Raw genomic sequence first — 27,713 nt, 5'->3', positions numbered from 1 at the left:
TAAATAATTTTATATTTTAATTATAATATATATATATATATATATATATATATATACAATATTAATAATTTAGATTATATATATTAATATGTATTAACATATTGTAATTAATTTATAAAATAAATAATTTTTTATTATAATTTTAATATATATTTATTAATTATTTGTCATTATTTTCATTCAGCCATCTGATTGGCTGAACGGAATCTTCATAAGAACAGACTACGAATAACCTGAGCCTAAAGTTTTCCTGTTTATTTGCTGCAGGCATCATCCATCATCCCTCAATTTCATTACCATTATGCATCACGCATGCGCGAGATAAAGCATCTTTGACAACTGACAACAACACTACTGATAACTGATAGCGGCTGTAAAGCTCAAACTGTGAACATCTGTTTCTGACAGTTGTGCATTAGATTTTTAAATTGCTATAAAAATCACAGTGTTTCAAGTTCCTAACCAATCGAAAATGGTGCACCTAATTAAAAAATAAAAGCAATTATGTGTATATATATACATATATATATATGTTGATAGCAAGGAACTACTACAGTAAAATAATCGCCAGAAACTGTACATAAATTAACAGATAAATTTTTTTGAAACTCAAAACAAGTTGATTTATGAGTTTCATAATCTTGATAATAATTCAAGGTTGACGAATTCGTTAAGTTCACTACTCATATAAAATTGACATTTTAAAATTGACTTTTAACATGTAGTTCTTTATAATGATTGACAAATTAGATTAGGATACAAATTCATTTTTACTTTAAACATTGAATTATCACTCAAGCGTAAACTATTGATTCACGCTTTATGATTAAAAATAAATCGCAAGCATATAATTGAAGACACTTTAAAATCTGAGCGATTACATACATCTAATTGAAACATTAAACTTAATGCAGAAGAAAAATTTATGACAATGAGAATCAGAAAGGCCATTGCCATTCTCGGAGTGGGTTTAATCCTTGCTTGTTGTGTGATGATCTATTTAATGATGGATTTGACTCTCTTTCCACCTGGGCAAGATTCTAAGCTTGCAATAAATGATGTAAGTTATAACAGTATTGCCTACAGTACACTAGTGTTACACCAAGTGTATATATATATATATATATAATATATATATATATATGATTTATTACAAACTATAAAAATCATTATTTGTTTTTTTAGAATCAATGGCTCCATTTTGAAAACAGACTCACAAAATTAGAAAAGGATTTTGACAAACATCATAAAGTTATGAGTGCTTTGCAAGAACAAGCGGCAAAAATCAAACATAATTTTATACCAGTCATACAACCAATCAGTCATTCAAATTATTTCAATACTACAGCTCCACATGTAGGAAAAAGCCTCATGTGTAATTTTAATATTCAAAAAGTTCCAGAAGTTGATATACAAATGTTAGAATTGTATAAACAATTAGAATTTGATAATGCGGATGGTGGAGTCTGGAAACAAGGCTGGAATATTGTATACGATGAAAAACAGTGGCATCCTAACAGAAAATTAAAAGTATTTGTTGTACCTCATTCGCATAATGATCCTGGGTGGTTAAATACTTTTGAAAAATATTATATATTTCAAACAAGAAGCATATTGAATAATATGGTGACTAAGCTAACTGAAGATAAGAGACGCAAGTTTATTTGGGCGGAAATATCATTTTTTAAACTCTGGTGGGACGACCAGTCCAAAGTAATAAGGGACGAAGTGCGTCGTTTGGTACATGATGGACAATTAGAAATTGTATCGGGAGGATGGGTAATGCCTGATGAATCTATAGCACATTGGATTGCTCAACTCACACAATTAACTGAAGGTCATCAGTGGCTAAAGTATAATCTCGATTATACACCAAATTCGGGATGGGCCATTGACCCTTTTGGTCTTTCTCCCACCATGCCGTATCTCTTAAAGAATTCAGGTTTAGAAAATCTCTTGATACAAAGAGTTCATTACTCGGTCAAGAAGAAATTGGCCAGAGATAAGAATTTAGAATTTCGTTGGAGACAATTATGGGATAATGATGGCTCCACAGAATTATTCACTCACGTTATGCCGTTTTACAGTTATGACGTTCCTCATACATGCGGACCAGATCCGAAAATATGCTGTCAATTTGATTTCTACAGAATGCAGAACTTTGGTCTTAGTTGTCCATGGAAGATCCCTCCAAAGACCATTACTAAAGCAAATATAGCAGAGAGAGCAACACTTTTACTAGATCAATATCGTAAGAAGGCGCAGCTTTTCAAGACTCAAGTGGTTCTTGCACCTTTAGGCGATGATTTTAGATATACACATCAAGCCGAGTGGGAAGCTCAGTATGATAATTATCAAAAACTTTTTGACTACATGAATGGAAATAAATACTTGAATGTCCAAATACAATTTGGAACTTTGAACGATTATTTTGAGGCGGTCAGAGAGAAACGCAATTTGAACGAATTTCCGACTCTATCTGGTGATTTCTTTACATACTCTGACAGAGATGACCATTATTGGAGCGGCTACTATACTTCTAGGTAGAAAAATCTTTTTAAATTCTAGGTAGAGAGAAAAATCTTTAATTTTGTGATAGTAAGTAATTTAGACTTTAATCTATCATAATCTTTAACACATGTGTGCATAGGCCTTTCCATAAACGATTGGATCGCGTACTGCTGGGTTCTTTGAGAGGATCAGAAGCATTAGCTGCTATAGCTTGGGCCAAAGGTAATGATCAACTAGTAGAAGGAAGTCTTGCATCTCGTTTGAGCAAGGCCAGAATGTGGCATTCTCTGTTTCAACATCATGACGGAGTTACCGGAACTTCTAGAGACAATGTTGTAGTAGATTATGCTCAAAAGATGATAATGGCGTTGAATAACTCGGCTCATGTACTTCAACAATCTATAGCACATTTATTGAAAACTTCACAAGTATCGTCCATAGATATGGAAGCTGTGTACTTTTCATTAGACGAAACTAGGTACGAGAATAATTCACAAGTGATAATATTTCACATATGAGGTGAAAGATATAATGTATAATTATTTTTCGAAGGTCGCATCACACAAGTGCAGGTGAGAAGCACGTTCTTAATCTTGGTGACGATAATCCTTCGAAAAAGATTATTCTGTACAATTCTCTTCCAAGACAAAGAACGAAAGTGCAAACTTTGATAGTATCGACACCATTTGTCAGAGTTACAGATCGAAAAGGTCAAATTGTCAAGTGTCAAATATCTCCTGTTTGGATTGGTTCGGCTGCATTGTCTGCAGCTAGATACGAGTTATCGTTTTTAGTTACTGTACCAGGATTTGGTATCACTACATACATAGTTCACGCGCTACACAAAGCATCGTACACGAAGTAAATACAATAGAAATGTTTATGTATAAAAGGTGATTCAAAAAATATGTATACAACAGTAGTACTGATCATTATTATTCAGCTATTAACTTTCTGTATGCATTTTCTTTCTTTTTTGGATCACCTTATAAAATAATATGTATATTAGAGATTTAACATGTTTATCTTTTTTTTAAACAGGGAAGTGTATCCAGCTAATATCACTATTTTTAATACTGACATTAATCTTCCATCAGTGCCTGGTTTCGGTCATCTGACAATTTTACCGCATATGCAAGAATTTTCGATCTCTCAACGGCCAGAATTAGCCGCCTCTTTCGGGAAATCTGGTCTGTTGAAAGCTTTGCGAGTCGGTAACGTCACATTTCCTGTGCATTTGGATTTTGTAAAATACGGTACTAGAGGCTCCGGCAAAGACAAAAGCGGTGCTTATTTATTTCTGCCCGACAAGCCGGAACCGGATCCAGTGTTTATGGATAGCAGGACGATCGTTCATTTAGTAACTGGACCAATTTTGTCAAGAGTGTTCATAGAATTACCACATGTGCGACATATTTGTACATTGTTCAATTCTCCTGGTAGTGATGGACTTGGATTATATATACTCAATGAAGTCGATATAACGGAAACGCAAAATTATGAACTTGCAATGCGTTTTAATACGGATATCGCATCCGGCGATCAATTCTTCACGGATTTAAATGGACTTAATGTAAGATATAATTTAAAAAATTAGATTTTAAATTAATTTTTTATGAGATTTATGATTTTTCCTATTAAGATATATTTTAAATTTAGATGATCCGTCGACAAAGATTTCCTAAGCTTCCCACACAAGGCAATTACTATCCAATGGCAGCAAATGCATATATAGAAGATAAAAGGGTTCGATTAACAATCACCACAGCACAGCCATTAGGTGTAGCCTCTATGGCATCTGGTCAACTTGAGGTAAATTGAATAAACTTTACTTCGTCAAAAATTTGACACATATACTTACAAAACTATATAAACTTAAAAATAGAGCTATAATATAAAATAATAGTAATGCAACTCCATGTATAAAAAATGTGTGCAGAAAATTTATTAATATATGCAATACCTTTATAATATTTGATTTTTATAAACAGATTATGCAAGATAGAAGATTACTTCAGGACGACAATCGAGGATTAGGACAAGGTGTAATGGACAATCTGTTGACAAATCACATATTCACATTAATTCTAGAAAAAAAGGAATCGAATTGTCCCTTCAGTATACCATCAGCGAATCACCCTGCAGGGCTTTTGTCTTTAAGTGGCCATTTAGCTTCGGAAGAGTTACTACATCCAGTTATAGCGTTGCATCCTCGCAATTCTCTGCCGTTCGATCTGCACGCGCATTTCTCACCGCTTCGATACGATCTTCCAGTAGACTTAAACATCGTTAGTCTCCGAGTGTTTCCTATTCCTGAAGGTGCTGGCAAAGGTATTGGTATGGTGTTGCATCAATCAGCCTTAAATATTTGCTTCAATAATTCTCTTCTGCGACACTTCAATGTTTCGGAATCAGGAGAGATTGATTTGACAAAATTCCTCAATGACATGGAAGATTGGACCATAAGTAAAGCGCCCCTTACGTTCCACAATGTTGGACCATCTCTGAAATCGCCCATTATAAATTTGTGTCCACATCAAATATTACCAATTTTATTTCATAAAACACAGTCTTAATCAGGAAAAAAATATAAAAGAAAAATCCAGCATGTTTTGTTTCTTTTTTATCCACGTAAATTTTGTTTACTCAAGATTATATAATCCAAGTGTGCTGACTTTGGACTCGAATTGTCTAACTTATATCTGAAACAGTATTAAGTTGACATAATTTTTATTGTTTTGTGATTGAATATCTTAAGAAATTATATATGTGTATGTATGTATGTATGTATGTGTATATATATATATATATATATATATATATATATATATATATATTATATTATATATATATTATATATTTTAAATCTATATATATATATATACTAAACATGATAATAAACATTAAATTCAATAATCAGTAGCAAATGTACTTATGAGAAAGTGTACTTTTTTTAATTTTATGTGCATGCACAATTATTAATTTATACACATCATGTGTAATTTCAGAAAGATAAACTATGCTATAGTTTATATATATATTAAACTGCAACAATAAAATATATATATATATATATATATGTATATATATATATATCCTTCTAAATTACACATGTATTATATGTATTTAAGATGGAAAAATTTCAAATATTTTTATTTTATCTTGCACATATGATATACACATGTGTGCACATGTGATAAATTAATAATTGAACATGCATGCACACAAACAATTAAAAAAATACATTACACTTTTTCATAATTACATTTGTTACTAATTATTGAATTTAATGTTTATTATCATGTTTTGATAATTTTTTTATTTGTAATTTATTAAACAAGAAAATTACAAATATTATAAATCTTGATAATAATTTTGTGATTTAATAATCTTGTCATTTTTAAGACAAATCATGAAAGAAAAGAATTTCAAAAAATATTGATAATGAGAACATTTGAGAATTGATAGAATGTCAAATCAAATATTTTTGAAGACAATCTATATCTGGAAATATCCGCTAATTTTGCTGCTTCACAAAATTAGCTACTTTAACTGTTTTCTTGATTTGTTATTCTTTATTAAACCTCAAATGTTGTCAATGTTTTAATATATTGTGTATAATAAGGAATATAATTTTCATATTTTATGTATAAGCATTTAGTTCTTAAAAAATGTTACTCTAAAGAATATTACTATAAGATTTATAACTGATTGTGAATATTGTGAATGAATGAAGGAATGTAACATATTCTCACTGTACATTTAGTGTTAAATATGATTCTTCGAGTTCTCAACTTGTTTGTTCTCTGAACTACAGAAAGGCTATATGAAATACAAAATATAAGCTCAAATAGTTACATTTAATATTAGTGAATTGAGTGAGAATATGTGAACCAGTATAATATAATTATTTCTTTATCAAAGAGAGTACTTTGATACTAGTCAATTATAGATTCTATAAGATAGACTTGGTTTGCACAGCAATTTTATACTGGTACTACATTGTACACATGAGTATAAAAAAAATATTAATTCTAGGAAATATAATTAAAAAATAAGTAAAAAATTTATGTATAATGTAGTATAAAAAAATTTTAACAATTATATGTCAATGAGAAATATTAAGAATGTCATATAGCGCTGATCTATTTGTAATAATATCGATAAATGTTCATTACCCAAGTGTATAGAAGAATTGTATCGCCGACAGATTACGTTTAAAAACTGTTAAAACAATTTTCAACATCTGATTCTGATATGCCATAGATTCCAGCGCTAACATCATAAAACGGCCAAGTCCTTTACGTCTGATCTCCTGTTCCAATTGTAATTCATAGCTGTAGACATACATATAAATATTTAGTTTTCACATCATCTTCAATTTTATTTTTGATATACGTATAACAATGTAATCTGTATACATAAAATATACCTACCAATATAATACTACATCACCATAGTCAATATCAAATCGAAAATGTGAAAAGCCTAAAAATTTATCGTTATATGATGCTACCAGATACCAAGCCATTTCTTCTGTCAGTTCTGCTTGTTTCTCAGTTGCATCCCAACCCCAACTAGACTGTTCATACATGGTCTTCATGTTTCGTTCCATGATATCGAATATCCAAGAGAGACATTCTGGCTGTGCATCTCTTGCTCTAATGCAAGACAGCTTAAACGAATAATCTACTGTGACATATTCATGAAATTTATCTAAAGTTTCCAAAGGATTTGTCAAAGCATTTGCTTTATTAATTATCTGTTGTTGCACTGCAGCTTTGTCTGCCAAAAGCTGACGTCTTGTTTTTCTGGCTTTTTTCTGAAAAAGAAAACCAAATATATTTAAAACAAAGTATATTTAAATGCCAATTAAATCCGTTAATAATTCTGTATGCGAAAATTTAAATTGTTTAGGTTCACGAACAAACCTGCATAGTCGATAATATAAATTCTAAATTTTTCGCTTTTCCCGTTCAAACATTTATAAATTATGTATAAAGATAATATTTCCTAAAATTATTTCCTATAGTATTTCATATGCTGCAACACAACGAATGAATTATCAATTATCAAATATTAGAAATTGTTACGAATAATTCAAACACTAACTTACAATCCTAGAACTCCTGGAATCCGGAATGTGGAATACACAATGTACGGTTTTTTTTCATATATATTACTTGAGAACTAGCCTTAAGATTATCTAGCGCCATCTGTTTACGCGGATTTAAGTTGGATTAAGTTTCATTAAACGATCGTAACGCTGCGAGTATTATCTATCTTTATTTAACTTTCGATGAAAAACAAAGATAAAATGATTTCACGAGCGTTAAATGGAACGCATCCACCTAATAAATGCTTGTCCTAGGAGATGCTTTTTCTTGCTCATGCGCATTGAATATTGAGATCTTGTACAGTCCTCCCCCGTTTCATATTTATTTAGAAATGTTTGGAAAATTAATTACAAGCATGAAATAAAAAATTATATTAATTTATTTATTTATATGTGTCTATTCAACTTGTCATCTGCTGTCAAAATTAAAGTACGCATATACGTGGCTGTAATGTAACCATCATCGCGTTATCATCGCACATGCGCGAAAAAACTCATTTAATATCAAACAACCGTGGTGCTGGCATCGTATGGGCAAATCCATATGGAATCTGGATTCTGGAATCCAGTCATAACGAAGAGAAGTAGAAGTGTGATGTGTACTTTGTCTCATTAATAGTGGAAGGAAATTGAATAAGAAAAGAGAAAGACGAAAATAAAAAGATCGGTGATGGAACCACAATAAGTAAATATGAAATGATGCGCGAGAGCTGTCAACAACCTGTCAACGTTGTCTTAAACACACTCGACTCTCCTTCGCTTCGTTTTGCTCGACTACTTTAATGTAATGATACGAGTGTATGCAACAGCTACTTTGACAAAAATGAGCGGAGATTGATTATCCAAAAAAAAAAAATTTGCATCATCCAACATTGTGCATGTGTGGAGTATATTATACATATCGTAACTCGTATATTTGAAGGTTGGGATTGACGTAAGTTTGTCTCCGTCGTTTTATTTATAGATCAGTATAGTAGTCGCAGTTAATTCTTCATTCGATACAGTTCTTTATAGCTTGTTTCTCGTTTAATAATTGTGACTCAGTCGTGCACCGTGCAAATATTCTTAGATCTTAATTGACATGAACTCTGACGCATCGCGTATAGGTTAAGTACTTGAGTATTAAGTGCTCGTTTGTTACATTAATTTATAACGAATTCGATCGCTTGTACCGCACTGTACTATAGTGTGTACTAAATATATGAAATATCTAACTGTAACAACAATATTACATAAATACTTTGATGATGAAATATCATTAATATATATTCTACTAAATAATGTGACAATTATTAGATTTTAATTCCTTAAATTTCTTAATGTTTATATTATCCCTTTATATTTAAATAACTTCATGTAGCCTTGATAATCTATTATGTAAAATTAATATGTATCTTCATGTTTGAAAAAATATCTAACGTATAATTATATTAAATAATTAAATTTACTATGCTTAGTTTTTAGACTTTATTTAAAAAACAATACTTACAATTAGTTAAAAGTGTGAGAAATGTTGTTAACAAAATGAGTTTATTAAATTTGTATTGTGAGCTCATATATCTATAAATTATATTTCTTAACAGCATGCTTTCTAAAAATACATGTGTTTCTAAAAATATTCTATTACACATCCAATTCATATACATACGTTTTATGTATATATATGCCATTGAGATGTCAGAGCTGTGTATGATCTTATTTTATAATAGAACGATATCATATTTATTATCTCGAATGAAATAATGTTGATAACATTGAATACTTTTATACTTCAGCTTATTGTCTCATAGAAGTCTAAAGAAATGGCTGAAGAGGAGAAAGCTGTTCCTTCATCAATGACTCAATGCTATGAAAATTACATTATAGTTGATGTGGGTGCCAATTTAACAAATAAGAAGTACAGTCGAGATTTAGATAGTGTAATACAAAGGGCAAAGGATGCTGGTGTACAAAAGATTATGGTGATAGGTGCCAGCATTCGTTCTAGCAAAGAAGCCTTGAGGCTAACTAGAATATATCCCGGGACGCTTTATTCGACAGCTGGCATACATCCGCACGATGCCAAATCTTGGGAGGACCCAGACACTTTACACGAACTGGAAAGCATAGCCAACAATCTTGAATGTGTCGCAATTGGGGAATGTGGCTTGGATTACAGTCGCGACTTCTCAGCTCCAGAGATTCAACGCGCTGTATTTCATAAACAAATAGAATTAGCCTGTACATTAAATAAGCCTTTAATAATACATGAAAGAAGTGCGCAAAAGGATGTGCTAGAGGTTCTTAATCAATATAAGAATCGTTTACCGCCTGTTCTGATTCACTCTTTCATCGGCACTGCGGAGGAGGCACAGATTTACTTGGATCAGGGCTTTTATCTAGGTATCACAGGTTATTTATGCAAGGATAAGTCTGACAGCGGGATAAGACAATTGCTAGAAGGTGGACAGGCGCCATTAGATAAAATCTTAGTAGAAACCGACGCACCATTTATGTATCCCAATACCAGAGCCAGCAAATTACCCGCACACGTGAAGGACGCTTTAACTGAACGATCTATGATGTTCCTCCACCGTTATTGCACCTTTCAACGTAACGAACCATGTGCCTTGCCAGCGATTGTAGAAATGGTAGCGGCATTTATGCAAACCACGCCGGAGCAAGTTGCGTTGGCTACTGCTTTTAATGCTCTAAAATTATTCGGTTTGAATCAATGATAATATTCAGATCTCATAAAATTATATATAAAATGGTGCTAAGACAGCCGGTGCTATGAAAGTTTTATTACGATTTTTAATGTATAAAACTTCCAATTTTTGGAGGAATTATAACCTATTATATTTCTTTATAATGGTTTTTTTTCTTAATCAGAGTTAAATAATAGTTACATAATATTTAAGAAAACTGATTTAATACTTATATAGATTGATGAAGTTGATTATAAAATTTATAATAATTTTATTAATAATATAAGTTTATATAAGTTGTGGAGTGTATATTTTATAGATATTTTTATGTATATTATTTTACACATAATGTATCATTAATTATATTGTATATGTACCAGGATATTTTTATTATATTGAGAATTATGAATTTCTCTCTGTTTTCTCTTATTTTTTATAAAGTGTTAATTGTTTAAGTATACATGATATATATGTAGATACAGATTCATATATAATATAGTATTATATATTTCCTTGTTATTGCATTATAAATTTTTTCGTACAAATAAATTGTTATATAGAGAGATTTTTTTTAAAGATTTTCCAAGACAATTCTTTCTCTTGATGAATTGTATAAACTTTATAATTTCACAGATAAAAATGTGTGGCTTTATAATTAATAAATGCACAAGAGAATTGATAAATCGATTTATTCTTATTTAATTGTTGAATAAAAAGTTGTAGTTTTTCTTTTTACAAGTTTAAAACATTTACTATATTTTATATATTTCTATATTTATTATGATATATGTATGTACAGGGTCCGAGAATGAATGGTGTAAATATGAATGTTCAGAGTTTATTTTTTTCCCTCCACATTGGAAAGAGAATGATAAATTCTGAACTAATGCAGCCAGTTCAACTCAGTTCAGCTATAAGAACAGACCTTTACCTATAATTCATATATATCTATATACACATACATATATATGAATCTATACTTTATATTGACGGAAGTTTCTATACATTTTTTCTGTCGATCTTTATATTACTGAATCTGAAGGTAAAATATTAGAATATATATTCTTTTTTATGAAAAAATAATTTGTATTTTTACACATATGGATGTATGTACATAAAAAAAACAAATAAGTAAAAAAAAAATATATATGTAATATCTATCACAGATTATTCATATATGTATATTTTTAAACATAATCTTCATAGCAAGTTTTTGCAAATTGGACGACTGTTAAAAACGAAGGATGCAAAAAAGAATACGAAACTGATACGCAGAAGAGACATCATCGATAATGTTAGAACAAAAACAGTTTTAGTCAAGGGCATTAAGCCTGGTTCTGATGAATCTTATAAATAAGTTGTTATTCATAATATATAAAAATTTTTATTTTAATTTAAAAAATTACATCTAATCGCTATCACTTTCCGATAGTTCTGCCTCTTTTTTGACCTTTCGTATTGCTCGCTTTACCTTTCTTGTTTTATCTAAACCCTGTTTTGATTTTCTAAATATTTCTATAGCATATAATTTCCTTTCTAACGCACATTTTTTGTCTTTTTCTCGTTGTGGTATATATTCTTTGGTAGATTTTCTTTGAACATTAGATTTAATAATCTTACTGGTGGTAGCAGCATTTATTTTTGACAGTGGTTTAGTCTCTTGAGTCGTTATCTCAAAATCGACTGCATCTTCTTCAACTTCTTTATCTTCTTGGTTCAACTTTCCGGTATCGCTTTTTTTACTTCTTTTCGATTGGGATTTACCATCTACATTTTTTTCATCCATATCGACATTGTTTAATCTATATAAAGCTTTTTGCACTCTCTTGCTCAAGGTTGGCTCGATAGACAGCGGCAATGTTTTTGTTTTAAAATACATATCCAACAATTTTTGACTCCTACTTTCCGCCATTTTCTTCAATACTGGTATCATTGTGTCATCAAACTTGCCTTTCGTCCATCCAAATTTCTGCCTGGTGTAGTCGCAAAGAAACACAACGTTCGGTTTGCCCCAAGTAAAAGTCTCTTTTGATTCGTCGACCGTAGGAAAAAGATATGCTTGGACAACTGCTTGACTTGGAAAATCTGCAATTAATTACACCATTTGTTATTTTTTTATTCTATTCAGTCTTGTCTATTATGTTTTGCAGATGATTACCTCTGTCTAACTTTATATTTTGCAACTTATTGTGCAAGCCCATTTTTCTGGAAGGTTTTCCCTCTTTAATCCACGAGCAAAAATTATATAATCCGTGTAATACGTTATCTCCTTCGGGAGGAAAGGCGGCTAATATTTCTAGCGCAGTGACTGGTCCAACACCAGCTACTCCTGTGGTATAATCACTACCGACCAAAAGGGCCAACTGTATCAATTGATTCCGACTGAGTTCTACAATATATATATATATATATAAAATATGTATATTTTATATCATTAAACATATATATATATATATATATATATATATATATATATGTTTAATGATATATATAACACTTGATCTTATAATTAATTTTAAAAAAATTTCTTATATAAAAATTTTAAATGATATATATTCAATACATATTTTTTTAATTTTATTTTAAGAAAATATTAATGGATTTATCTCGTACTTACTAAAATGATGTTGAATATCACAGGCACGGAACTGTAATACTCTTCTGTTATTATTGAAAAAGTTCTTGTACACATATTGACCTCCAAACAACCAAATATCGGAGTCGTCTGTAATCGTACCATCAGTGAGTTTAATTTGTTCCAAGTATGCACATTGCGCTTCCGCTTCCATTGGTGCTACTATGTATGGTATGCCGAATAACCGTAATAATTCCTATAAATAAATGGCATATAATATAGCATATGCAATGTAGTTGTACAAGAAAAATTATTTGCAATGTTTCCTGAAATATACCTGTGCCTCGGTCTGTATCTGATCAGAAATATTGGTAGCTTGTCTCTCAAATTTGCCAATGTCTTTGGTAAGTTCTTCCTGTTCATATTCTAATTGTTCCTGAAATTATAATAGTAATTCACATGTATCAGATATAAATAAATAAATAAAATTGAAACAACATTAATTTGTTTACAGAAATAATATTGAAAGTGTACCTTCAATTCTATTAAATCTTCTTCATTCGTAGGCAATACTGCTTTCTTCTCTTGCAAATCTACATTATTATGTTCTATTAGATTGTTGGAGTCTTGAGAGGTATGTACTTTGTTTTCATCATTCGATTTATTCTCGATTAATTGAGTATTTTCTGGTGACTTGTTGATTTCTGTTTTTTCTATAATCAATTCTTCAGGTGTAGTATTCAATAAATTACTTTTCAAATTGTTGTCTTTAGAAATTAATGGCATTCGGTCTTCATTTTCATTAACAGACTGAATTTGTTTTAAACAACTAGTTGGTAAATCTTCATTTTTATCAGCTTTTTCAAATATATCGGCGAAAATATCATCTTCTAGTTTTTCATCAGACTTGAAAGTTATCTCGACACTTTTTTTGTTTGTAATATTTTTTTGTACTATTTCTGTATAAGGTATTGGAGTATCTTGAATCTCTATGAAATCGTCAGAATCGGAATCTGATGTGTCTGTCCGTACTGTTGAAATTAATTCAACACTCATATTGTCATTAGACTTTGCAGGAGAAGAAGAACGTTCCTCAGTCTTCATTGATTTATCAACCGAGGATGTGACATTAGATGTTACATCTAATACTTCAACATTATGTTTTAATGGGTCCTCTTTGGTGAAATTATCTGATTCCATATTAGATGAAATTAATTTGACAGTCATATTGTCATTTGTCGTGCATGCATTTTCCATATTATGTGACTCTGTGGATTTTGAAACTTCTATATAATTTTCAGGAAGTACCGATTTTGTAATTGCTGAATTTTTATCTTTGGTTAATTCTGAGTTAGTATTTTTCTCATGTATTTTTATATTTTTGCTTGTGGATTTTGTTTTATGGCTTTGGTTTTTATTATACTTCATGAGATGTATGATCTGTTTCTGAGACAAACCACTATGCTCTAATAGATATGCTAATGCAGGATTTGTTCGATTTGTATTTTTGTTTAAATATTTTTTATCTAATGGCGCCAATGATTCGTTCATATCAATTTCAGATTCCTTATCACTGTCAAATGTATTTTCATTTATATCGTTCGTGATAAATGAAAAATCTTCGTGAATCGGTACATTAATATCATCATCAGAATCATTTAATTCATATTCATTAATGTCTTCTACGATAGGCATATAATTACTTGGACCAGCAATAGATTCAACTTTCTCATTCACATTTTGCAATGTATCATTTAACTCATATTCGCTCTTGTCTTCTACGATAGACGCGCAATTACTTGGACCAGCAATAGATTCAACTTTCTCATTCACATTTTGCAACATATCACTTAACTCATATTCGTTTATATCTTCTACAATAGGTGTACAATTACTTGGGCCAGCAATAGATTCAATTTTCTCATCTACATTTTGTAACGTATCATCTGATTTATTAGAGTTTTTTGCTAATGTGTTTTTGTCTGAAATAACACATAATTATTATATCAAAATATATATTATGAAAAATTATTATTCTCACACTTGGCATACATACCACTGATGTAAATCAATCTTGTTGTACTATCCGCGGCTATTCGAAAAGCCATGTCTTTCCCTTTTGTATTAATGCCTTGTTCAGTCAGTAGTTTATCTAATTCTTCCAATGTCAGTGTTTTTCCACCCATTTCCTTCTCAGCAGATTCCAAGGATTCTTGTACATATCTACGTTTAAGCAATCGTGTCAGTTGGTAGCCAGAAAATTCTTGTGATTCCTATAATTGGAGATATAATTTTGTAGAAAAATTTATAATTTTTTTTTGCTCACACATACATACACACACACTATATATTATATATATATATATATATATATATATATATATATATATATAACATTTTTTAACATTTATACATACATACTTGGGGTATTTCATGTAAACGACCCCAGGAATTTTGTTTCCTTGTTTCCTTAAGATCAGTGAGAATATCATAACGAACATCTGCGGGTAATGCTTTAAATTCATTGCTTGTTACATCAACATTGTGTATGTTTCCCATCCATTTGGATTGTTTCCGTGGACTTAGCTCAACAGAGGTGTCAGAATCATCCTCACTATCACTGATATAAGTTTGCATATTGCTAGTGCTAGGTATATCAGGTAAGATAAACATATCTTCTTTAGTACTATTAGTTGGTATATTTATCATTGTTTGCATTGCTCCATTAATTTCATCCACCTTGGAATCTTTATTCAGAACAGTTTTCACAACGCTGTGCTTTATCAAGTTGTTTATCAAATCTGCCTTCATCTTCTGCGCCTTACTTGTAGCAATAGATTTCTGCTTCCTGCGTAAGGCCTGTGAACAAAAGAATGAGAAGACTCTTTTTCTCACTACCTGGTTCCCACGCTGAGAGTTAATTACGTACGAACAATATTATAATCAAGATAAAAGAACAGTTTTGTTTTTGCATAAATACATAGTGTGTTTAAAGTTTGTAATATACTGTATCTTTTTTGCATTAAATGTGCAATATTAGAAAAAAAAGAAAAGATTTTATTTGTTAGAAAGAATATAATCCATTGTATTTACAATTGTATTTTTCTTGAGCATGGGTACACCTCCATCAAAGACAAAAACAGGCTTGATTTTATAATATAAAAGTTTACATATTCTAGTAAATAATCCAAGTAAATGGGCATTAGGTTTAGGAGCACCATGACGATCTTGATATCCTTGTAATACTTGATACATCCATATCGATATGTCTGAAAATTTATGTCATATGAATTATCTACTTTACTTAAAATATATTTAAAAAAAAAAAAAACAAGTTTTTTCTTCTATTTACATTCTCAAAACTTCAGCTACCTATCAAAAAAAAAAAAAAAAAAAAAAGGTACAATAATTTGACATCTATAAATGATGTTACATTAAACCTTATATTTATCAAATATTGTTATAATAAAATTTATTATGAATATCAATGCTTACCAATTGCCAAGACCTTGCCCTCGAGACTTTCTAAGGGCACCGGTTTTCCGGATGTTTCAAGCAATTTCCACAGACCGTATACCCCCATTATTTAAGATACTTTTATTTGAAAAATAATGTACATATCGCATAAACATATGCAGCATAAATATTTTATACAAGTAGATTTGTTTGAACAATCGTACTTCACGTGCGTGACTTAATACATTGAGTTACACTGTATGAATAAATATTATCGGTCTTTACTAAGACGTAATCCATAAATATGCGATCAAAAAACTGATTTCGTGCAATACATATTAATTAGTATCATAAATCCAAGAATATATAAAGAAAAGCGTGTGTAGAACGCGCGGAATGAAAATATTTTTTTCTAAGCATCAGATTCGCGATCAGCTGACAAGCGAACCGTACGTCACGCGTACACTATACTCCCACTCACTTATACGGTGAACTCTATAGTATATGAATACGAAGCTAGAATTAGAAAGAGACAGTATATTTTTGAGACAGTGGATCTCTCTCTTTTTATACTTACTACCTGAGCTAAAAACATTTCTCATCAGAAATTATTTTGCAGTAAAAACGATACAGTGGAACGTATAGCTTTCAGGAAATGATTTTTGAAATTAGAAAATTAGGCTTAAACAAAGTTATTTTTCTTTCAATTTATAAAGTTTAAAAATATATGAAGTCTATGTTTTTGACTATAATATTGAACACTGTCAACCAATCAACGAATGCCTGACAAAGAAAGCGACCATGTATAATTGCGTAAATGTATATATATATATATCCTTTATTATTTCTATGAATTGGGTCATTCTTCTATTTTTGAAAGCTCACTCTAATATATTAATCATATTATTATATAGCTTCTATATAAATTATACTGCTAGATTATTTTTCATTGTTTTATTTTTACTTTAAAATCTACTTTTATTATCAGGTCTTATCAATAAAAGAGACATGGCATATCGAATTCTACTCAATTTAATTAAATATAATTATAGACTTTTAGAAATTATATATATATATAATTTATAAAAGTCTGTAATTATATTTAATTGAGTAGAATTTGATACACCATGTCTCTCTCTCTCTCTCTCTCTCTCTCTCTCTATATATATATATATATATATATATATATATATATATATAAGTCTGAATATACACTGCCACTGCCCTTGCATTACATCTTACCATATGAGTCTTATTTAGTGATCTAAATATGGGATGTTCGATAATAAAATATAGTTGATCGCATGGAATCATTTCTATAAAGGATGTCCCCCCGTGATAATTGTATCACCTTTTGTGTATACAGATAGAGCACATAATACGAAAAATTCATATCTGCATATATGCATATAATGCTCTGATATGTGCGTGAATTTATGTATTAAAGCATTTTTGTTTTTATGTATATGTACATGTATGTACATACACATACACACACCATATATATATATATATATATATATATATATATATATATATATATATATCATTCGTAGAACATTCGCTTGCATCGGTTGCAGATGCGGCGATCGAATGTGATATGAGCTGATTCCAACACTAACATGGATTCTGCTTCTTTTTTGAATTCTCGTTTCAATTGAAACAAAGTATTATAATATTTTCAATTTTGATATTCATAAATGTATAGATTATATTTTCTCATATGTATCGCGTCTGAATATTAAGTTTTTATTTTTCTTAAAATTTTTTCTTTATTAAATTTCTTTATATAAAATTTGTGGATTAAATACATATTTGTACATATCTTCTCTTACAATGTCCTTTTTATCTTTGATCATACGAATACTGAAAAGCAATTATTCTTTCATAAAGTCTCATTTGAAATTTCTAGGAACAAAAATCCTCTAATAAATTGTGAAATTGCATAATCGAAAATTTTATGTTTATTATATTATACATATATACTATCTCTTTCTTTTTCTCGCAAATATTTGAAAGATACCGCGTTAAAGTCTTTTTGGAAAGTCCATAAAATTACAATTGATTTAGAGAATTAGAAGAGAAAATATATAATCAGTGCTCAAGGAAAAACTAGACACTAAATGAATCAGTATAGATTAGTCAAAAAGTTATATAATAAATCTAATATACATTTTGAGATTCATGAAGTTGACATATTACGCAAAGTATTTTTAGATATAAAATTAATAATTAATTTATAAGCTAAAAATTTCTATAGAATAAATAATTTAATCTTCAAATCATATTATCTTTTATCCAATTAAATCGTATTATCTTATATCAAACTAACTTTTTTATAATAATACATCAAAATTCATTTAAAAAAAAATTTAATTTTATATCAGGGCTTTACTCATAAATTAATTATTAATGTTAATTTAAAATAAAAGATTAAAAATGTACTTTGCACAATGTCAAATTCATGAATCACGAAAGGTATTAGATTTATTAATTTTTGGTTTAACTTGATCCGTTCAGTTCTTTCTTAATAAATCATCTCGCGAATGCTATTAAGTCGAATCAAAGGTCGCTGTCAAGAATTCTTAAAGCAAACGTTTTTCGAAATGTTTTAAACAAAATATTTCGACTAGCATCGTGCGACACTCACATGACGATCTCTCTCTTTCTCTCTCTCTTTCTCTCATTCGCTATTCTTACACACGCACGTGCAGATATACTTTGACATTATTATTACGCAGTATCGGCTGGCTACATGTCTCGCACACGCGGATCACGCGAGGAAACCGTATGGATGCGCCATTACATATTATGTGTGCGATTGTGTGATATGTATATCAAGTATATACATATTTTATATATATATATAATATATGTATATGCGCAATTCACATATACATTGACATTACGTGCGCGCGCACCCACACGCACGACATTTATAGATACGGCATATATATCGTATCGTCATCATCACAGAAGTGGAGTGAGGTAGAGGCCACCCACTCTTTCCCACAGCAGGTTTTTCCCACGCCCCCCAGGGTAACCCCAACATCCTTTTGCGGCAGCAATTCCACGGCCCATAGGGACGCCGTCGGGGAGGGGGAATGACAACCGTGGGGAAGGGGGCGAGGGGGAACTATGAGGGAAGAGGAGAGCGCGAACGGCACTCATCAGGTAGGGAGGCAAGGAACTGGAGGCGCTCGGGTCGACCGGGCCATTGTACAACAGTAAAACAATAGAATCTGCAACACCAGTGACGTATCCGCGCGCGCAAGCGCCGTGTCATCGCGAAAAGTCGCGGACAATAAAAAAAAGTGTCATTGCAAATAAAGAGAGGGAGGGAGGGAGGAAGGGAGAGAGAGAGAGAGAGAGAGAGAGAGAGAGAGAGAGAACGAGAGAGTGCTTGATCTACTTCTCGAACACGTAATACAGTTTTGAAAGTGCATCGCCGAGAATACTCGGCTCGCTCGCATCGGTTAGTGCGTTTTTAATAATGGTGTGCGATTAATTTTTTTTTTTTCTATCGGATTATAATCCAAAAAAACACTACAAGGAATCAGGATTAATCGATATATCTTGGAAAACGGCAGGTATGATTCGTATAAGTTATAAACTTAACTTCCTTGCGTTTTTGAATGGGTATTTAATGTTGCACCTTGTATAAAGATCACGAGAATATTAACTTTTAATATATATGCGAAACAAAGTCGATTCTCAAATTGAAAAAAAAATGATGCGAAGCAAATAACACTGTCAATGGACGTGATTTGACATAATCGAATGTGTTAGCGATTTCGTCTGCAAAACGAACCGTTTCAAATGTCACTGACGTTTGCGCGCGATTTTCATACACCGATGTGAACATCGGCACACATCGGGAGAGCGCGTACTTATGAGCTCACGTGCGGGTCTCCCCTCTCTCTTACTCTCGCCACGTTCATGGTGCAGTACTTACAATATGGCAGTAATAACTCTATATACGTCGTTGCCGCGAACTCAGTCATCTGTCGGTCGTTGGCCGTGTGGGTAGGCCCTTATATCGCCGATCCTGTGCCAGTCCAATCACGAAGAAGAAAATTCGTCAGTCGCACGTTAGGAACTGTCATCCGCCTCTCAACGTCTCGTCGCGATATTGCTTTCAATTCGCGCGTCGAGTTTATATCCCGTATATTTAATCTAAAAGATTAATAAAAAAAAAAAAGAAAGTGATCTCTGAATCGCGCAGAATCGGGAAATTTTTTCGCCTGTGTCTGAATTTTCGCGAATCAAATTCAAACTCGCCGCTGTCGCGACATCGTTCGTCTCGCGGTTGGCAGGACTGTTCTGAAAATTCGGAAAGTGAACAGGTGTTTTTTGAATGGATTAGAGAGAGAATAGGCGACGAGAGGACGGTGTTTTGCGGACGGTGAATGATCGTCGGGATTTGCCGGCCGTTCCGGATGATCGATAGCTCGGAGGATGCACGCGGGTACGCGGTTGTTCTTGGCATCCAGGCGAAAATGAGTAGGTGAGTGCTCCGAGTTTAACTCTTTTTTTTTTTTTCCTATATGCCGGATAAATATATGTGCTGGTAACCTCTCTTTATGTGCGCCCGAAAACGTAAATAAACAAATGCCCAACTTTCTCACACGCCGCTTCGATCGCGTTCCTTCGCGACATCGCGTAATCGATCATCTGCTAATCCTTCATGTCGACCGAGTGCACGTAATGATATTTTCCTTTTATTTTTGCGATCAAAGTATAGTCCACTTTTCCACCTCTTCCCCAGCGATATTAGTCCAAGACAATTAATGTCTATAAAAGGCACTTTTTACGCGATATTCTTATTTTTGCTTCTATAATTTTCATTCTGCATGCGTTAATGTATATGGAATGATATATTAATGTAATTATTGTTTATTTTATTTATATATACATTTTGTGCAACTTATAAATATATATATACATATATATATTAAAATATATATTTGATAAATAAAAGCACACAGCACAATAATATATGAGAAATTTAAATTACAAGGCTAGAATGTATACATTAGCACATGTTTTATGTATTCTACTATTCATTATCATTACATCAGACTCAAATATTTTTCTCATTATTGAATAATAAATTTATTGCAATTGTTCCTATTCCTATTCCTGAGATATTCAGTTATACTCCATTAGGCTAATAGTTTTGTGTAAATAATAGTTTGAGATTACGCAGATTAAACTGAGCATGTTGAAACATATGAGCATGACAAATACTTTTCTCTCTCTCTCTCTCTCTCTTTCCTGTGCACTCTGAAATTATTGCTACAATTTTATTATATAGTTTACTAATTCGTATTTTTTATGCTTTTTAGTTAAGTATTTGCAGAAAATGGTTTAAAAGAAGATTGAAACATACAATTTAGATTAAAGAATCTGTTTTTTCAAGAAAATTGATTGCATCTTGTGCTGCGCTTATCTCTTTAGCCTATTTCTTACAAGTTTTTACAATTTATGTTATTATATTACTTTTTTATATTGTTACATATACATTATATTATAAAATCAGAGTTACATCATGGAATAAGCTATCAAAATTAAATTGACAGGAAACTATGTATACAACGCATCACTTGTAAGATTCAAATTTTTATTACATAATATTTGATATAATTTAAATTTGATTTTGAAAAATACTTGCCACTCTACTGTTCTACTACTCCCAAAATAAAATCCTTGTTAAATTGAATGCTTCTGTAAGATTTAATTTTTCATTTTTTTTCTACTTATTATCTACCTGAGAGGAAGTATAAAAAAGAGTCTCGAATATTCCACAAAAAAGATTAATAAAATTGTACAATTTTTTTATACATATATGTTCAATTTATAGTGTTAATTTTGTATAATTAATAAATTATACTTAATATATACATTTTTAATTATACACACACATGTATGTATATATATATAGAACCTAAAATATGCGTTTTTTATTATATATAAACATAAAATCTCTATGTAATGGACAAAAGTGCTTTAATTCATGCAAGAAAAATGAGCCCAACTCGGTTCTCACGGTATGCGCGTATATACATGTATATTGTTTCCTCTTTCCTGTACTAAGACTAGCAATTCTTGGTGGTTTATTCAAAGAAAGATATCTCGAGATAATTATACCTCCCCTCTTCTCGTCCTCATAAAAAGCAAAAATTTTTCTCACGCTGAAGTTTTAAATGAACGAACATTTGTATGCAGTTTGGTACGCTTAATCGCGTTAATAGTGACGTTATTGCATATTATGCGAATACATTATCACGCGCAGCGTGAATGATATATAATATAAACCCGCGATAACACGTTCACTTGCAAGTATTTTACAATTATTTTATAATTATATATGTATTACACGAATTATTTGATTTTATATCTTCTCACTGTACAATGTATGTACATGGATACAAAACATTATTAGATATTTATTAAGGGAAAGAAACATCATTAAATTAATGTGCTGTTTATTTGTTTAACTGCGTACTAAGAACTGTTATATAAAACCGTCTTCTACTGTTCTTTATTAATGTTGCAATTAATATTTTGTCTGTAACGTTTACATTTCTTAGACAATTTTTTAATATTTCCATTATTTTCCAGTATATTTCTAATTCCCCTTCAATTCTTTACCTAGCATATTGTACTATTTTCTTTGCACTCTTTTCATGAGATAATCATACGATTATTTAATAATTAACGATAATTATACGGTACTTTAGTATTTTTTTTTAATATTAAAATAGTATCTGTGTAATGTATTAATATTTGAATTTGTTGTATAGGTAGAAAATCGAAAAGTGTCATTCTTGACGCTTAGAAGATGAAGATATAACAGCGCCAACGGCGGCAACTTTGTTATCCCGTTCGCAACCCAGGACCCGGACTTTTAAATATGCCACATCAGTTTGGACTGCCAACGATGGCACACAGTATGCAGTCTCCGCCTTCACCGACCTCGGTCATGTCTGTTTATCCTCGATATGGTTCCGGTATTTACAGGCCCGATCAACAGGACCAGCGATTGACCCGCGAGGCGATGGAGCGTTACTTGCGCGACCGTAGCGACATGATGATCGTGATCCTACACGCTAAAGTCGCTCAAAAGTCATATGGTAACGAGAAGCGATTCTTCTGTCCACCGCCGTGCATCTATCTCTTCGGTGATGGCTGGAGGATGCGCCAGGAGCAGATGTTGCGCGAAGGCGAGAGCGAACAGAATGCTCAGCTGTGCGCTTTCATCGGCATCGGTAACTCAGACCAGGATATGCAGCAACTAGATCTGAATAACGGCAAACAGTATTGCGCGGCGAAGACTCTTTATATCTCCGACTCAGACAAGCGCAAACACTTTATGCTCTCCGTCAAGATGTTTTACGGCAGCGGCCATGACATTGGCGTGTTCCTCAGCAAGCGTATCAAGGTGATCTCGAAGCCGTCCAAGAAGAAGCAGTCCTTGAAGAACGCAGATCTATGCATTGCCAGTGGCACGAAGGTAGCGCTTTTCAATCGATTGCGCTCGCAGACGGTCAGCACGCGTTATCTTCACGTAGAGAATGGTAACTTCCATGCGAGCTCGACACAATGGGGCGCGTTTACTATTCACCTTCTGGACGATAATGAGAGCGAGTCGGAGGAATTTCAAGTGCGCGACGGTTACGTGCACTATGGTAGTACTGTGAAACTGGTATGTTCTGTGACGGGAATGGCATTGCCGCGACTGGTCATTCGCAAGGTGGACAAACAGATGGCCAGTTTAGAGGCCGACGATCCTGTCTCGCAGTTGCATAAATGCGCCTTCTATATGAAGGACACGGATCATATGTACTTGTGCCTATCGCAAGAGCGTATAATACAATTCCAGGCTACACCTTGCCCGAAAGAAGCGAACAAGGAAATGATCAATGATGGTGCCTGCTGGACTATTATCAGCACGGACAAGGCAGAATATCAATTCTTCGAGGGCATGGGTCCGGTACGGTCGCCGGTGACACCTGTACCGCTGGTCCACAGTCTGCATCTGAATGGTGGCGGTGACGTGGCGATGCTGGAGCTTACGGGCGACAATTTTACGCCAAATCTGCAAGTTTGGTTCGGCGACGTCGAGGCCGAGACTATGTACAGATGCCAGGAGAGCATGCTTTGCGTCGTGCCTGACATCTCCCTGTTTCGCGGTGAGTGGCTGTGGGTACGTCAGCCAACGCAGGTGCCGGTTTCTCTCGTTCGCAATGACGGCATCATCTACGCTACCGGTTTGACCTTCACGTACACGCCCGAACCTGGGCCGCGTCCGCACTGTCCACCCGCCGATGAAATCATGCGAGCGCCACGTGCCATGCACAATCAGGCTAATATACCACCCGCTGCGATGCCTACCGACGTGCCCTGGAACACTCACGGACAGCCACCGCAGTCGGGTCTCTGATATCTTCTAGATAATCGTCATAACGCGAACCAAAGTCTACGATGTAGTGATATGGGCGGTGCGACGCCAATCGTGGTGTCTCCCGATGACGACGATGAGGATGACAACGATGATGGAAACGAGAGTGACAGTGACGAGTGCTCGTATCTGGCGAAAGATTTGTTACTCGAAATCGATGATAGCGTGGCGCAACACGGCGCAAACTTAGACAATACGAAAACGTAGCGTTTCGCTCAATGCACTCTACGTGCGATACATTTAACTCCGCACGCTAAAACTGTATTAGGCTAAACTTTCGTAATTTGTTAACAAAGATTTACAGAGATAATAATTTATATAGCAGTTTTTTGATTTAACAGTTTACGCGAGAGTGTATAGACCGAATATATGGAACCTGACGATCAAATTTTCAAGAGTGAAGTGCATGGAATTAGATTCGATAAGTTTTTATTGACACATCCAAAACACTTCCCTTGGAACTTTATTGTCACGTTTTGTCTAGCATTTTATGAAGAATTTAAAAAAAAACTATCAAACGAGTATAGTTAGTAACGAATGTAATACACAATCTTAGTCTATACATTTACGTATTGGTCACTGAACGGTTGTGCTTTTAACACTATATCTGTTACGAGAGGAACTATTACGCTCGGAAATCGGTATAGCAAGTAATTATAAAACATTTTTCGCTTTCTTTATACAGGATGTCTGTAAGAGTTGGAACCAAATTTATTATTACAATGTATTAATGGAGTTGAATAAGTACGAAAAAGCTTTATTAAAGAGTTATAAACTTTCAAAGAACGAGCAAAATTATTTTCTTATAACTATTAAAATATTAAACAGAATTGCTTGGAAAAGGATAACTCTCATTGTCAGTTATTGTTTACATGTCTTGACTTATATAGTAAACATGTCTTTGCTTCTGTTAGACTTTAATGTCATAATTTTGTGATTTCTGCAATTCTAAGAACAATTTTACTTGCTTATTTTTGAACGCTGATAACTCTTTGCTAAAGCACTTTTGAGCATAAGTTTATATGATTTTTTTTATCTTCTCGATCTCATTAACACATTGCAATAAATTTAGTTTTGATCTCTACAGACACTGTATATATCATCGCTAGATTGTAAAACAAATTCTAATTTATTGGATCGTCAGTATTGGCGATTTGTTATTCCACCTCGTGGAAATGACTTCGGAGTAAAGAAGGAAAAATGTATGAGAGAAAATCGAGAAAAACTATACGGAAGTCTGAGCGTTGCCTCGCGTGAATGGTCTATCATGTACAAAGTAGGCTAGAGGAAGGGTTACGCAGTGTATTTTTGAACCCGCGCTCCCGACGTACTCGACATTTGGTACATTTGTAAATTCGTGCGCGCACATGCAGTGTCAATAGACTTCTCATTATTTATTAAAAAAAAATGCATATACTCTTTTTAGTGAGTGAATGTGTGTATCACGCGAATTCGTGCTGATTGTAAAAACGGCCAGAGATTGATTGATCAAGTCAGTAGAATTCATATGCATTTTTTTTCTTTTTTTATATCTCGGAGAAATAATCGTCTAGTTTTAAAAATGACACATAGATTTCCCTTCATATAATACGCGTACGTGTTATTTTATGTATATAGTATTTCAAACGTATACATACAGCACTTATTGTGATTATGATTACGTGGATCCCGGTGTAATAATTACGTTAAATATATCTTTGAGATATTCGCGTGAAATTAATTTTTGATTAATCATTCTCTTGTAACTCTCGTGAAGTATAAAAATTGAACCTATTATATTATAATATTTTTATTTTTTTTATTTTTATTAAAGAAAAGGTAGAAAGAGACATATATATATATATATATATATATATACATATATGGACACACATTACGACATTACGATGCCGTGATGTCTGAATTAGCAGAAAGCTATTTTTAAATTATATATTTAATTATATCATTAGAGTGTTTACTTTCTGGAAAAAATTTTTAATGGAAAACTTGGAATTCTTCTTTTGAACTTGGAGAAATCAAAGGAAATCAAATTCTCATATTATTCAGACAATTTTTTAAAAAATTCTCTAATGTTTTTATATTATAATCAATTTGTCGACGAGCCAAGATACGAATATATATATGAATAAAGATTTCTATGAATGAAGATAGATATAAATATATATTATAAATATATATCTATCTTTATATATTCGAGATTTTAATAAAATATTGAATATGCAGTACATATTCTTTTTATTATAATTTTTAGTAAAAAATAAAGAAATGACAATATTATCCGTGTTTCAATTAGATTTACAATTTTAGCATTTGACCTTAAATGTCTCTATTGTTTTTTTTTTCGTATGAGCGAAAGGCAAACAAAAGGATACAATAAAAAAATTTATTTTAGAAAATTATATTGAAAAAATCTTCAAAAACATTCTCTTTATTTAGAATTTTGAACAAAATACTCGAAAGAGAATTTTTTTACAAAATTTGAGTAGACACTCTGATCATACACTTAGGAGGACTTATGTGCTATGATAATTGAATTTTTTTCAGATGAAGAGGATTTTCTGTACTATAATCTGTTTAGAACGTTTTTCTCTGAGTATTTCTTCGATTTAAATTCATCGAAAATAAATAATTCAATTCAATTTTTATATGCTTTATTGTAATTATAATCAATAAGTACAATGAAGATATAAATATTAATTTTTATCTTCTCCTATATAATTTAGAATAAACCGAAAGTTTGTACTATGCAATTTTTTGATTCAATCTTTAATTAATATTAGTTCCCGATTGATTCCCGATCCTAGATTTGACATGGAAATTCTATAATATATAAAATATATCAATAATCTCGCGTAAATCTCTTTTTAATCACAGATTGTTTGATGAATTAGGAATTGATTTTAG

General features: G+C 32.0%; 5 protein-coding genes across 10 annotated transcripts; 3 read left to right on the top strand and 2 right to left on the bottom strand.

Annotated features, from left to right (window-relative positions):
• The first annotated feature begins 318 nt into the window (after window positions 1-318).
• On the top strand, window positions 319-5,236 carry Alpha-man-iia (alpha-mannosidase 2). Its single transcript, XM_072892168.1, has 7 exons — window positions 319-1,060; window positions 1,186-2,543; window positions 2,651-2,989; window positions 3,064-3,372; window positions 3,553-4,084; window positions 4,171-4,323; window positions 4,503-5,236. Exons 1-7 carry the CDS (start codon window positions 926-928, stop codon window positions 5,085-5,087), a joined length of 3,411 nt encoding a protein of 1,136 aa, XP_072748269.1. The 5' UTR covers window positions 319-925; the 3' UTR covers window positions 5,088-5,236.
• On the bottom strand, window positions 4,947-7,727 carry Naa40 (N-alpha-acetyltransferase 40). Its single transcript, XM_072892172.1, has 6 exons — window positions 7,628-7,727; window positions 7,443-7,554; window positions 6,948-7,333; window positions 6,690-6,848; window positions 5,158-5,213; window positions 4,947-5,015 (listed from the first exon to the last, which is right to left on the bottom strand). The coding sequence occupies exons 2-6, from the start codon at window positions 7,446-7,448 to the stop codon at window positions 4,990-4,992; spliced, it is 633 nt and encodes a 210-aa protein (XP_072748273.1). The 5' UTR covers window positions 7,449-7,554; window positions 7,628-7,727; the 3' UTR covers window positions 4,947-4,989.
• Window positions 7,728-8,034: 307 nt separating this feature from the next.
• LOC140665719 (3'-5' ssDNA/RNA exonuclease TatD) lies at window positions 8,035-10,676 on the top strand. Of its 2 annotated transcripts, none has more exons than XM_072892169.1 (2): window positions 8,035-8,561; window positions 9,403-10,675. In XM_072892169.1, exon 2 carries the CDS (start codon window positions 9,430-9,432, stop codon window positions 10,342-10,344), a length of 915 nt encoding a protein of 304 aa, XP_072748270.1. In that variant the 5' UTR covers window positions 8,035-8,561; window positions 9,403-9,429; the 3' UTR covers window positions 10,345-10,675. The 2 variants fall into 2 exon arrangements, with proteins under 2 accessions (XP_072748270.1, XP_072748271.1); XM_072892170.1 differs by lacking the exon at window positions 8,035-8,561 and adding an exon at window positions 8,573-8,733 and having other exon boundaries at window positions 9,403-10,676.
• Window positions 10,677-11,682: 1,006 nt separating this feature from the next.
• Window positions 11,683-16,846, bottom strand: Mus201 (rad2 superfamily protein mus201). Its single transcript, XM_072892444.1, has 9 exons — window positions 16,385-16,846; window positions 15,983-16,158; window positions 15,311-15,748; window positions 14,946-15,162; window positions 13,424-14,871; window positions 13,227-13,325; window positions 12,932-13,145; window positions 12,473-12,703; window positions 11,683-12,399 (listed from the first exon to the last, which is right to left on the bottom strand). Exons 1-9 carry the CDS (start codon window positions 16,470-16,472, stop codon window positions 11,723-11,725), a joined length of 3,588 nt encoding a protein of 1,195 aa, XP_072748545.1. The 5' UTR covers window positions 16,473-16,846; the 3' UTR covers window positions 11,683-11,722.
• A 2,881-nt stretch (window positions 16,847-19,727) lies between these two features.
• Window positions 19,728-27,559, top strand: Su(h) (recombining binding protein suppressor of hairless). Of its 5 annotated transcripts, XM_072891889.1 has the most exons (3): window positions 19,729-19,935; window positions 20,712-20,852; window positions 23,152-27,559. In XM_072891889.1, exon 3 carries the CDS (start codon window positions 23,262-23,264, stop codon window positions 24,789-24,791), a length of 1,530 nt encoding a protein of 509 aa, XP_072747990.1. In that variant the 5' UTR covers window positions 19,729-19,935; window positions 20,712-20,852; window positions 23,152-23,261; the 3' UTR covers window positions 24,792-27,559. The 5 variants fall into 5 exon arrangements, with proteins under 5 accessions (XP_072747994.1, XP_072747990.1, XP_072747991.1 ...); XM_072891893.1 differs by lacking the exon at window positions 20,712-20,852 and having other exon boundaries at window positions 19,728-19,935; XM_072891890.1 differs by lacking the exon at window positions 19,729-19,935 and having other exon boundaries at window positions 19,944-20,852; window positions 23,156-27,559.
• Window positions 27,560-27,713: the final 154 nt, after the last annotated feature.

The sequence above is a fragment of the Anoplolepis gracilipes genome, chromosome 5, assembly GCF_047496725.1.
Source record: "Anoplolepis gracilipes chromosome 5, ASM4749672v1, whole genome shotgun sequence".
Taxonomy (NCBI): Eukaryota; Metazoa; Arthropoda; class Insecta; order Hymenoptera; family Formicidae; genus Anoplolepis; species Anoplolepis gracilipes.
The sequence above is the reverse complement of the archived record's forward strand: the minus strand, read 5'-3'. Positions and strand labels throughout refer to the sequence as shown.

Bases quoted from the DNA above. Each gene is read 5' to 3' on its own strand.
- Alpha-man-iia (XM_072892168.1), top strand. From the start codon at position 926: ATGACAATGAGAATCAGAAAGGCCATTGCCATTCTCGGAGTGGGTTTA. The intron at 1,061-1,185 runs GTAAGTTATAAC...TTGTTTTTTTAG, and splicing joins CTAAGCTTGCAATAAATGAT to AATCAATGGCTCCATTTTGA. The intron at 4,324-4,502 runs GTAAATTGAATA...TTTTATAAACAG, and splicing joins TGGCATCTGGTCAACTTGAG to ATTATGCAAGATAGAAGATT.
- Naa40 (XM_072892172.1), bottom strand. The intron at 6,849-6,947 runs GTAGGTATATTT...GTATGTCTACAG, and splicing joins GGTGATGTAGTATTATATTG to CTATGAATTACAATTGGAAC. The intron at 5,214-6,689 runs GTAATGAACATT...ATACTGTTTCAG, and splicing joins CAATTCTTCTATACACTTGG to ATATAAGTTAGACAATTCGA.
- LOC140665719 (XM_072892170.1), top strand. From the start codon at position 9,430: ATGGCTGAAGAGGAGAAAGCTGTTCCTTCATCAATGACTCAATGCTAT.
- Mus201 (XM_072892444.1), bottom strand. From the start codon at position 16,472: ATGGGGGTATACGGTCTGTGGAAATTGCTTGAAACATCCGGAAAACCG. The intron at 13,326-13,423 runs GTACACTTTCAA...TTATAATTTCAG, and splicing joins AAGATTTAATAGAATTGAAG to GAACAATTAGAATATGAACA. The intron at 13,146-13,226 runs GTATATTTCAGG...ATTTATTTATAG, and splicing joins AGATACAGACCGAGGCACAG to GAATTATTACGGTTATTCGG.